Genomic DNA, 12655 nt, shown 5'->3' with positions numbered 1-12655 from the left:
TTGGTTGTACCCAGGGCATGTGGAAGGCTAGGGGTCGAATCAGAGCTGCAGCTGCTGCCCTACACCATGCAGGATTCAAGCCACGTCTGCGACCTACACCACAGCTCATGGCAACCCCAGATCGTTAACCCACTGAGTGAGGTCAGGGATCGAACCTGCCTCCTCATGGATACTAGTCGGGTTCTTAACCCAATGTGCCACAATGGGAATTCCTCGCCATTCAAATTTGGATGAACTGGCTGAACTATTTTCAAGACCCATTTTGTCAAAAGCACTGACTTCGTGACCAAGAACGGATTATTTATTTTTAAGCAGGAGGCTCAAAATGAGCGCAAATTGGTGGCAGGGTGGAGGCAGGACCCTACACCAGGATGTGTGCCCACAGCCATGCCTGGTCAGCATCACGCTTCTAACTGCCCTCGGGGGATCAGTGACGAGTCCTGTGGAAAGCCAAGTGTGGATTTTGGTAATATTTGCATTCTCTGTGCAAGTATTTAGCACCGTGTCTGGCGATCAGAATATATTGGCTAAATAAATAAACCCATTAAAAAAAAAAAAGTGAGAAAGAGACAGAGACCAGAGGACAATACTGAGAAAAGAAGCTCCCGAAGACAGATTTGCTTACCTATGGGAAGAAAGCCTCTAAATTCAGAGGGCCTTCTTACTCAAAAAGACCTTACCTACAAGAGCAGTATTGAAAAAACTGGGCGCTAACTGATGAAGAACCATCCAGGCCCACAGATGAGTTTCAAGCACTGGCACTTACTTATTGAGATTCTCCAGAGCAGCTGCCAGATGTTTGGAGTCAAAACGACAAGAATAATTCAATTCGTTGGCGATCTGTTGTCTCAGAATCTGCATCTGCCCCACCTGTGAACAAGCAGGAGCAACAACTGGCAAAATACAGAAGCATTTCAAAGTGATAGTACCGGGGACAAACAAAAAGGTGACAACTTTTATGAGGAGGGTCACAACATTGCACAGAAAAACTCAAGGATTTCCTGGACTGGCTCCATGGCTAAGACCAGCACCGTCCCTGCTGGAGCACAGGGACCCTTCCAGAAATGTCTGCAGAGTCCGGTATGCCAACCTCAAAGGAGCCCCAAGTCTAATAATTTACACAGCGATCCGTTAATATTCAGGTGTCCATGTCCTGAAGGGGTGTGTTCTGAAGCTGTATTTTTGATGTTTTGGAACAAGGTCTCCAGTAGCCACAAATAAGAAGCCCTCTTTCATTTGTCCGGAACTGAAGTGCAATAAAGGGAAGCACCATAAAACAAGGTGGGCCTGTAATCTCCCCATTTTACCTTCTTACTCATTTCCAAAGATACGTGTTCTAGTCCCCAAGTAAGGATAACTTATGTCCCAAAGAACCGAGAAGGGGGAGAGATTGAGGTGCTGTTCTATATGCTGAGCAGATTCGGGTGGCAAACTGACAGCAGTTCATTAATGAACTTTTTATGCAAGGATGGAATACTTTTGTTTCATTTACTTATTTATTTTTGGTCTTTTCCAGGGCCGCACCCGCAGCATATGGAGGTTCCCAGGCTAGGGGTCTCATCGGAGCTGTAGCCACCAGCCTACGCCAGAGCCACAGCAATGCCTGATCCGAGCCCTGTCTGCAACTTACACCACATCTCATGGCAACGCCAGATCCTTAACCCACTGAGTGAGGCCAGGGATCGAACCCGCAACCTCATGGTTCCTAGTCGGATTTGTTAACCACTGCGCCACGACGGGAACTCCTACTTTTGTTTTAATGACAAGAGAGTAGCTTTCTTTGGGTGACCAAGCTACAAGAATATAATAATTAGGAGTTCCTGTCATGGCGCAGTGGTTAACGAATCTGACTAGGAACCATGAGGTTGTGGGTCCGGTCCCTGGCCTTGCTCAGTGGGTTAACGATCTGGCGTTGCCGTGAGCTGCGGTGTAGGTTGCAGACGCGGCTCGGATCCCACGTTGCTGTGGCTCTGGTGTAGGCTGGTGGCTACAGCTCCAATTTGACCCCTAGCCTGGGAACCTCCATATGCCGCGGAAGCGGCCCAAAGAAATAGCAAAAAGACAAAAAAGAAGAATATAATAATTAAGGAAACACCGCACTGCTTCTCCTCATCTCCCACAACATACCTTCATGATAGCCTCGAGATACGCGGTCCAAATCTTCTGTGTTTTGGCAATGGCCGAAAAATAAATTTTATTCGAATTTGCTAAAAGGGGAAAACATGGTTTTCTGTTTAGTACATTTGGGAAGGCCAGTGTTCTCTCTACCTCAGGCTTGTTTTAGAGCACTTACCTACGATGCTTTTGAGGGGGCTGACGGCATTCATGAGGGTTTTTAAAGTCTCCTGCACAGTTCTGTCTCTCAGGATAATTTTCTGAAACATGCTGAGGAAATTCTAAAACAAGAAGGCATGATCAAAGAACCAAACATAATGACTAGAAGGAATGAACACTCCTGTGAACTAAAATGCTCTGTGGAGCACAGAGTGGCTTCGTTCACACAATGCTACAAAGAGGATGGTGGGAAGCAGCCGCTTCCGGTTCCCATCAGAAGCATCTGCGGGGAGGAGTTGCTGGTTTCCAAGATGAAACTCACTCAACAATCTACCCATAAAAAGACGACGCTGGCCAAAGAAATTCTACTTTATTCTCAGTTCTTATCTACCTGACAGGAATCAAAATATATGCCTGATGTCCGTATAGAAAGCACGAAAAGAGAGGTTCAATGATCTACACTCTTCTCTCCCAGGGTGGCAGAAACCAAACACAAAAGCCAAAAGGCTCACCTGCAGCTCTTTGACGATCATAAAGCACAGAAGCCTGTCTAACCCATTCAGACCGAAAGTCCCCAAGGTGGTCTGGATTTCTGAGAAGAGGCGGCTGCTGGTCACTTCTTGATGGGTTTTCATATCATACCAAGTGTTCAGCTGGTCAATGTGACACGTCATTCTAAAACACAACCAAAGCAAACTCAAAACCCCAAAGCAAGAGTTCTTGTTGTGGCTCAATGGGTTAAGGACAGTGGGTTAAGGATGGGCTTTGTGAGGATGCGGGTTTGATCCCTAGCCTCGCTCCATGGGTTAAGGATCTGGCATTGCCATAAGCTATAGCCCAGCCCACAGCTACAGCTCTGATTTGACCCCTGGCCTGGGAATTCCCACATGCCGCAGGTGTGGCCATAAAAAGAAGAAAACAACCCCAAAGCAGAGCAGAGTTCTTCCTAGAGGGATGTGGGATGCAACGGGATGTACAGCATGAGATAGGAAGAACAAGGGTTTCACGATTTGCATCTAGGCACCCAGTATACTTCATGGTGAACACCCAATGGGCCAGGAAGGAAAATTCAGTTAAATCACCTTTTCCTGCCTATGCTTATGTCACAGTTTGACCGGTTCATTTCCACTGAGTTGGGCTGTTGTTTGGAGTTATGTCTTGAGAACAAGGCTAGATTTGGTCATTGGCTGCAAGACTTTCGAGGCCATTTAACTCTCTGTGGGGCCTTTCTTTCAACATCCAGAAACTGGGGACAAAACAGAGTCCTGTGTCATTTCCACTTTGGAAAGAAAGGAACTTGGACTCCTCATGCCCTATGTAACATCTGAGACTATGATGACAAAGCCATTTCCCTTCTCCCCAGCTCTGGGCATCGACCAAAGATCCTTTCAGACTCAGGAGTGTGACGATGGCGATGCCAACAACTGACGACATTTAGCGAGCACTTCTGTGTGTCAGGCACTGGCCAAGACCTTTCCATGTGTGTTTTCATCCTTAAAATAGCTCTGTGATGTGTGACCTTCATTTTACAGATGAAATAACTGAGGCTTAGATAGGCCTGATCCCAACACCATACTTAACCCCCATTTTAATGGTTCTCAAAAGACGACAGAAGGACCTTAGATTACTGGTAGAGCATGTTATAAAAACAGATGCCCAGATGCCATTCCTGGAGAGCTAGACTGGGTAGATCTAGGGTAGAGTTTCAGCCTCTAATTTCAATAACCCCCACAAAATGAGGTGCCTCCGATCCTAAGAACCAGCACATATATCTTTACTGAAATGAGGCTGGGGAGGGAACTAAGGAGATTTATGTTTGGAAGTAAATGGAAGAACGAGGTGATTTCCAGAACCGCATTCTACTTTCAGGTCTCAAAGTGTCCTGCCCCTACCACTTAGCACTGGTACTTCAAATGTGTCACTTGAGAGGCTCTTATTTTTGATGATGATGATGAAATCAACACATGACATGGAAATCCCCATCATGCTTAATCCTTTCTGCAAGTATTAACATGACTAGGTGAGTTAGGCGGACAGTTTTCTAGGAGGGCTTCAGCGACCAACCCATGGATACTGAGAAAGGAGGAGTTACAAAATGTAAGATGTTTTGGATCACTTACTCTTTCTAACCCATGAGTCACAGATAAAACTCATTTCTGGGGAAGGTGACATATGGTCTGTCAAGTCTCATAAGCTCTTTTTTTTTTTTTTTTTTTTTGCTTTTTAGGGCCACACCCTCTGCATATGGAGGTTCCCAGGCTAGGGGTCTCATCGGAGCAGTAGCCGCAGCAATGCGGGATCCGAGCCCCATTTGTGACCTACACCACAGCTTACGGCAACACCGGATCCTTAACCCACTGAGCGGGGCCAGGGATTGAACCTGCACCCTCGTGGTTCCTAGTTGGATTCGTTTCCGCTGGGCCACGACAGGAACTCCGAGTCTTATAAGTTTTGAGACACAAAATCTGCCTGAATTTGAACATAGTCCAAAGCAGCCATGCCCTAAGGACATTTAACTCACACAAAGTCAACTATGCAGGCATAGCCGGACAGAAGGAGACGAGAAATCAGCCTTTCCTGGAAAACCGCACTGCTCATTAAACTAAAGGAGCACATGCCCAGGGATGAAGACGAGCCACTACGCAGGAGCCTGCTTTGCCATCAGATGGGCTGAGTAACCGTTTCATCAGAGGCTCAACTCAAGTGAGGAAAACTAACTCTGCTGGACTTCCAGAGATGGGCAGTCCCCACCAAAACCACCCTCGGGAGGTGTTCTGATGACATGAGATTTCACTCACGTGGCCAAGTATAAACTTCGAGTCACTGCTGCGGGGCTATGCCGTCTACCCTTGAATGACACAGGCCTTAAGAGTTGGGTTCTGGAGCCAAAGGATCTGGGGGCCATTTTGGGTCTGCCATTCATTAACTCCTGAGCAAGTGACTGAGCTTTTCTGTGCCTCAGTGACTTTGTCCTGAATGTGGGATGAAGGCCCACCTACGAGACTGCTGTGATGGGTGAACGTGGGGTTGTGTGTCCGGGGCTAGGAAGCGTGCCCAAGGCGAGGGCTCAAGAAATGCTGGTTTTCTCTTTCATCGCGGCCACCGACATGCCATCCAGACTAAGGAAGATCTGGAAACGTCAGCACATGAACTATGGCCACACTGAAACACTCAAAGCACCCAGGAGGCAGGGGCAATGCGGGTGGCTTGCATCACCACAGGGTCAGCTTCCACAAGTACCGCCCGGGATACTTTGGGACAGTTGGTATGAGGCCTTACCACTGAAAGAAGAACCAGCCCTTCTGCCCAACTGTCGACTTTGATAAATTGTGGACCTTGGTCAGTGAGCAAACATGGGCAAATGCTTCGAAGAACAGGACTGGAGCTGCTCCTATCACTGATGTGGGGCAATCGGGCTACTACAAAGTTCTGGGGAAGGGAAAACTCCCAAAGCTTTTTGGTGAAGGCCAAGTTTTTCAGCAGATAGCTGGAGAGAAGATTAAGGGCGTGGGTGAGGCCTGTGTCAGGGTAGCTTGAAACCACACTGTGGGAAAGGCATTAAAGGTTGACAATTGCTTTAACAAAGAAAGAAAGAAAGAAAGAAATGCTGGTTCTCATGCAAAAGTGCTTGGGGGTGGGGCTAAGAAACAAGGTCACCTGAAAAGGTCAGGGAATGAGCTGGCAAGTGCAAGGCCAGTGACTGCACTGGGGAGTGGGTCCCAGCTGCAGAAGTACAGAGGAACAATTTGTGAAACTTTAAAAACTTTTGTCTTTTTTTGGGGGGGGGGGCTGCACCAATGGCATATGGAGGTTCCCAGGCTAGGGGATGAATTGGAACTGTAGCTGCCGGCCAACACCACAGCCACAGCCACGCCAGATCCAAGGCACATCTGCAACCTACACCACAGCTCACAGAAATGGATTCATTTCTGCTAAGCCACGATGGGAACTCCTAAAAAGTTTTTAATAAATCAGGGAATCCACAGGCCCAAATGAGTAGAATGTTAGTTGGAAAGCAAGACGAACATAGATGAAAACAGAAGGTGGCCAAAGAGACCTTCTATTTGTTTTCATCTACATGTCCTTGGATTTGGGGTCTCCTTAGTCACACAGGAAATATGCAGTCTCAGAAAAAGTGATGCTAACAGAACCATTAGAAAGGCTCCAACGGAGGCAGGCACAAGGATGTGATCTGAGTAGAGGAGACGTGTTTAGAGACTTCCACGGCCCATGGTGTTCAAGGCCCAGGGGATTCCTGACACACTTACTTTGGGTCCGTGATCCGCAAGATTTCTCTGCAGAGTCGGCCAATAAATGTTATGGACTCGTCCACAGGAGTAAACTTCGGTATTGGAATATGAGTGGACTGGTACATACTTTGCCAGTCTTGAATCTAGAAGACAAAAAAAAAAGGACATCCAATAAATATTTAGCACATCTTTGATAACATACCCTAGTTACCCCTTTACCCATAGTTTTACGAAGATAATGTTGCATGAACAGCGACAATAAATGCTTCTTGGTTTTGAAGAGGAAACTTTTAAAACTATAGTAAGAGCCTCCCATAAATGCCACATATAATATTAAAAAAGAAACATCTGTGAAAAAGTGAAGTGATCGAGGAGAAGTAGACAGAGACATGGGAATTTCTGTCTTACATGAGTTAACGTGTATCTTAATGTATTAATAAAAATCATGGAGTTCCCGCTGGGGCGCGGTGGAAATGAATCCCCCTAGTATCCATGGAGATGTGGGTTCAATCTGCGGCCTCGCCCAGTGGGTTAAGGAGCCAGCGTGGCTGTGAGCTGTGGTGTAGGTCACAGATGTGGCTCGAATCCCGAGTTGCTGTGGCTGTGGTGTAAGCCCGGCAGCTGTAGCTCTGATTGGACCCCTAGCCTGGGAACTTCCATATGCCATAGGAGCGGCCCTAACAAACAAACAAACAAACAAACAAACAAACGCCCAAAACATACGGCTGGAAGATGCATAATCTTCTTTTGAAAAATGTCACCTTAACCACATCAGTTCTCTAAAAACTTGCAGGGTGGCACCTTGGTAAATACAGACTAAAATCAATCTCCTCAGCTGTGACACTTCAGAACTTGGTGCCCAAACAACCCAATAAAAAAAAAGCAAAGGACGTGAGTAGACATTTCTCTGAAGAAGATATATATATGGTTAATAGGCACACGATTTGCATTTGAGGGAAACACAAACCAAAACCACGAGATAACCATGCACACCAACTAGGACGGCTATAAAAAGGGAAGTGAACACGTGTCCGTGAGGATATGGAAAAACGAGAACCCCCGCACACCGCTGGCAGGAATGTAAACGAGTACAGGCACTGTGGGCAACTGTTTGGTGGTTTATCAACAAGCGAAATGCAGAACCACCAAATGACCCAGCAATTCTGCTCTGAGGTTTATGCGCCAATCAAATCCAGCTGAACTCCTAAGTCTTTGGAACTGGTGATCACTTGAATTATGACGCCCACACCAGACAGCTTCATTCTGGAACCAACCTCTGCTTTCTCCTTAGGACAGTCCACTCCCAGAGGTCAGCTGTCACATAACCTTTTCTGCAAGCCTCACAGCTCCGAGGGTACTCTGAAGGTGTTCACGGCTATGTATGCAGTGCCCACTGACGTTTAGTCACTATTTAAATCAACTTCCTTGCTGGCATTTCTGAGGTTTGGGGCGTGTCGGAAGTAACGAATATAGCCAAGAATATCAAAAGCTATTTAGATACCTTTGTTCTTAAGAAGTTATTACACTCTTGTTCCACATTGTAATTTATAATACGAGATACTTCTTCCTGCCAAATCTTCAGGCCATAAATGTTGACATAGTCCTGAATGTACTCAAAAGAACGATGGAAGCCATCCATAGTAGCTCCCAACTCTTTCAGCTTGGGCATCAATTCACTTGGCTGTGCAAAATAAGAAACAGAAATCTATTATACTGGCATAGACCATCAACCCCTAATACCTACAAAGCATAAATTTCATTCATTTGGGAAGAAAGTCTCATATAAAAGAAAACATAAAAACTGAACGCCAATGATTTCTCTCATATCATTCGATAACTCTAATCTTAAAATACTTAAAACATTTTAAAGTGAATTTACTGATGTGAAAAAGTACTCTAGATATAAATTTCAGTTCTATTACTTTTCTCTCAAGAAAATGACCATTCCCTAACAGATCAAGCAAAAGAAAGAATTTATAGTTCTAATCTGCTTTTGGCTTAACATACTCTTTTCACTATGAAAAGTAACCCTGAATCATAATCGGTTTAGTTCTTATATTAGGGAATCAACAGGTGAAAGGAAGAAGGATTGGTTTTTAAAAGGATTTTCTTCTAACATGAATGGATTATAACACAGGATCAAGAAGCACATCAGTTGACTGCAGTGAACATCCTATAGGAGATCTTCGTTGGATGGGAGGAAAGGTCTTACCCATAACAGTTAAAAACGGTGTTGTAGGAGTTCCTGTCGTGGCTCAGTGGTTAACAAATCCGACTAGGAACCATGAGGTGGCGGGTTCGATCCCTGCCTTGCTCAGCGGGTTAAGGATCTGGTGTTGCTGTGAGCTGTGGTGTAGGTTGCAGATGCAGCTCAGATCTGGTGTTGCTGTGGCTCTGGCATTGGCTGGTGGGTACAGCTCTGATTTGACCCCTAGCCTGGGAACCTCCATGTGCCATGGGAGCGGCCCTAGCAAAGGCAAACACACACACACACACACAAATGGTGTTCTAGAACGTTTTACAATCTGAGTAGAGAGAAAAGACACTCATTTTGGCCACGTGGTACCTTGGCTCGAGGGTTGAAGATCAGTCCCCTATGGAGAGCGAAGGCGACGCGCTTAACCAGCTCCTTCCTTATTCCATCCTCTAGCAACTGTTTCGGATCCACCTAAGTGCAAATCACAGAGCAATAAATGTCATCGAGGCAAAGTTCAGTCCTGACGAAATCCAGAGGGAAGATGGTTTCCAGAATCTGCAGGGGAGCACTTTCCTTTATCATTTCTAAATGACTGGGATTGTTTTTTTTTTTTTTTCCCTTTCTTGTCCCTCTTTGATTTTTTTTTTTTTTTTTTTTTTTTGGCTGCACTCACAGCCTATAGGAGTTCCCAGGCCAGGGACCAAAGCAAGCCACAGCAGTGATGGTGCCAGATCCTCAACCCACGGAGCCACCAGGGACCCCTCTCTTTGATCTTGTCCGGCTTGGACAGAATTATTAAGCCTGTCACCTCTGCAGGACTTGTCCTATCTAAGCAAAATTCATGAGGATCATCTTACAACATGACATCTGAAAGATGGTGGGTATGGAAAGTTTTAAATGGCCTTACTTTTTAATCATTTCATTAAAAATTAAAAAGGCCTTTTCTTATCACCAGGAGGAGTGGACTGAAGGGTCTGCATTTGAATTTGGGGCACATTTGTCCACTGAAAGTTATCTAAGGGGATCTAGAGCCATAGGAGCAAAATACAGTTTGGGGCTGGACCACTCTGCAGATGGAACAAACTCTCTTTTCTCCCAGCATTCTCAGAATGCTCTTTGTAATGAGGGAGATATTATTGGAAAGCAGACCTGCTAACTCTCTAAGCTTATCTTGCTGATTCTTTTTCTCTGTGATGAGAAAGCTTTTGTTACTCCCTAAAAGACAGTCTCCTTCCTATCAAATCCATAGCACACCAAGTGGTTCTAACACATTCCTTAGAATACCCCAAGACCTTTTTCTTTTGATTCATTAAGAGCTATTATTTTAAAAAGTTATAAAGACAATTGATGGCTTCCATCTGGGTTTGATTATATTTAAACTTCAAGGAAGATAACTGCAATGCAAGTTGCTGAACAAAAGCCAGAGGAACATGTTGGACGGATCCATGACTATACAATCAGCAAGAGCTGAAATGTGGAGAAATAACAGGTCAAAGGCTTGGGTTCTTCAGGAAATAAACTGTGAGGAAAGAAAGGAAGGAAGGAGAAAGCTGAGGAATAAATAAGTCTTGAGAGACATGTATCTTCTGAATGGGCAAGTCTAAACTGGAGTGTCTAGAGCTCCAGTTGTGGCACAGCGGAAACGATTCTGACTAGGAACCATGAGGTTGTGGGTTCGATCCCTGGCCTCGCTCAGTGGGTTAAGGATCTGGCGCTGCCGTGAGCTGTGGTGTAGGTCGAAGATGCGGCTCGGATCCCATGTTGCTGTGGCTCTGGTGTAGGCTGGCAGCAACAACTCTGATTAGACCCCTAGCCTGGGAACCTCCATATGCTGCAAGCGCAGCCCTAAAAAAACCAAAACAAACAAACTGGAGTGTTTAGAGATTTACTTTTGGATAATAAAACTATAGAGACTGGGATGAGGTCAGGGCCCACAAGAAGGATCCTGGGGCGGGAACTGCTGGGTTACATCTCTGGGTGAGTGGTGTGGGAATGAGTGGGCTTTACCTTATAATAACCCATCAAGCTACATAACTGTCTCTGTAGCTTTCAGTATCAGTGCTCTATTTTACAAGAAAAGGGTAAATTATGCTGAGGCCCAGCTCAACCTCAGGCAGTGCCTGATGGCGGCTAGAACTCTAGCGGCCTGGGGTGTGACCAGCTCTGTGGCCCTGGGCCCATTACTCAACATCTCTGAGTCCAAGTGTCCTTCCCTATAGAAAGGGGAAAGTCACAACTAGTGGTAACTACGTGTATTATTACTAAAATTGATGCTATCAAAATGCAAATAAAAGTAAATACCTAATAAAAAAGGGTAAATTATAAAGTAATACAGTCAATGAGAACAAAATCAAAGTAACATGAAGTCTCCAAAGAAATAATCTTTTTTTTTTTTGTCTTTTTGCCATTTCTAGGGCTGCTCCAGCGGCATATGGAGGTTCCCAGGCTAGGGGTCTAATCAGAGCTGAAGCCACTGGCCTCCGCCAGAGCCACAGCAACGCAGGATCCAAGCCGCGTCTGCAACCCACACCACAGCTTATGGCAATGCCGGATCCTTAACCCACTGAGCAAGGGCAGGGATCGAACCCACAACCTCATGGTTCCTAGTCGGATTTGTTAACCACTGTGCCACGATGGGAACTCCCAAAGAAATATATTCCTATAAGAACAGATTTAGTGAAGAGGAATTAAAATATTTTCATGAATCTCGTGGTCTTAAATGGCCCTTCCCATCCTCTCAAGACTTTCACCAATCTGTGGGGCGCTCATGGGGAAGGGAAAGGCCCCCTTGCACAGTGCCCCCCAGTTCTGTCCACTCCCCTGATGTTAACAACAGTTACCAGTTTTCAGAACTTTGTCTAGATACTCATGTTGCAACAGAACAAAGGGTGGGGAAAAAAACGTAATTGTAATGTATACATGTAAGGATAACTTGATCCCCTTGCTGTACAGTGGGAAAATAAAATAAAATAAAAACAAAACAAAAAAAAACAGTTTTCATATTGGGTCCTCCACACCTTCCTCTATAATTTATATAATACATAAGCACTTGTCCTTAAATATATTTAATTAAAAACACCCAAATGGGATCATAACACATACACATGCAGACACACATTGTCCTCCAATTTGCCTTTGTCACCTCATGTTTTGGAGATGTCCTAGTGGCAAACTCCTTCTGAATGGCAGCAAAGCCATCCACCGCATGGGTGCCCCGTGATATGTTTAGCTATTATTCTCTTACTCACCAATGTCTAAGTTATTTCTATTTTTTTTTGGGGGGGGGGGCTGCATCTAACAATTAATGTATGTATATCTCTGTGTATCTCACTTGGTTTATTTCATATTAACTAAAGTGAACTTAAACTCTTTGTGAGAGTTTGCAACAGACCCTCAACATCTGAAGGTTAAAGAGCAGTGGAGAGGCCACAGGATCCCGCAAAAAGCCCTGAGTTGTCAGACTGGCAGGGACAGTCTACTAAAGCTGAATGGGGTCAGGATGATACTTCCTCTGCTCTTATTATCTGAAAGATTCTGGCAAAAGATTTATACTTTTCTTAAGCCGTCTCTCCTTTGATAATTACTGCTAATTACTAGGTTTTTATTACATCCTTCCTAGACTGGTCACTTTGCACGTAAGACTTATATGGGGAGTTCCCGGCGTGGCGCAGTGGTTAACGAATCCGACTAGGAACCATGACGTTGCGGGTTCAGTCCCTGTCCTTGCTCAGTGGGTTAACGATCCGGCGTTGCCGTGAGCTGTGGTGTAGGTTGCAGACGCGGCTCGGATTCTGTGTTTCTGTGGCTCTGGCGTAGGCTGGAGACTACAGCTCCGATTGGACCCCTAGCCTGGGAACCTCCATATGCCGCGGGAGCGGCCCAAGAAATAACAAAAAGACAAAAAGACAAAAAAAAAAAAAGAAGACTTATATGG

General features: G+C 45.3%; 1 protein-coding gene and 1 pseudogene across 2 annotated transcripts in view; one reads left to right on the top strand and one right to left on the bottom strand.

Annotated features, from left to right (window-relative positions):
• Window positions 1–12655, bottom strand: part of WASHC5 (WASH complex subunit 5) — a 69218-nt gene that overhangs the window by 10354 nt on the left and 46209 nt on the right. For both annotated transcript variants that reach the window (XM_047783263.1, XM_047783264.1), the window contains 7 exons: window positions 9091–9192; window positions 8026–8205; window positions 6543–6667; window positions 2787–2949; window positions 2294–2396; window positions 2128–2207; window positions 767–870 (listed from right to left, as the gene is read on the bottom strand). In XM_047783263.1, the coding sequence (XP_047639219.1) occupies window positions 767–870; window positions 2128–2207; window positions 2294–2396; window positions 2787–2949; window positions 6543–6667; window positions 8026–8205; window positions 9091–9192 (857 nt within the window). The remainder of the gene's footprint in view (window positions 1–766; window positions 871–2127; window positions 2208–2293; window positions 2397–2786; window positions 2950–6542; window positions 6668–8025; window positions 8206–9090; window positions 9193–12655) is intronic.
• Window positions 5382–5811, top strand: LOC125129034 (60S ribosomal protein L27a-like; annotated as a pseudogene).

The sequence above is a fragment of the Phacochoerus africanus genome, chromosome 6 (genome assembly GCF_016906955.1).
Source record: "Phacochoerus africanus isolate WHEZ1 chromosome 6, ROS_Pafr_v1, whole genome shotgun sequence".
Taxonomy (NCBI): Eukaryota; Metazoa; Chordata; class Mammalia; order Artiodactyla; family Suidae; genus Phacochoerus; species Phacochoerus africanus.
Note: the sequence above shows the minus strand (reverse complement) of the source record. Positions and strands in the feature narration are given on the sequence as shown.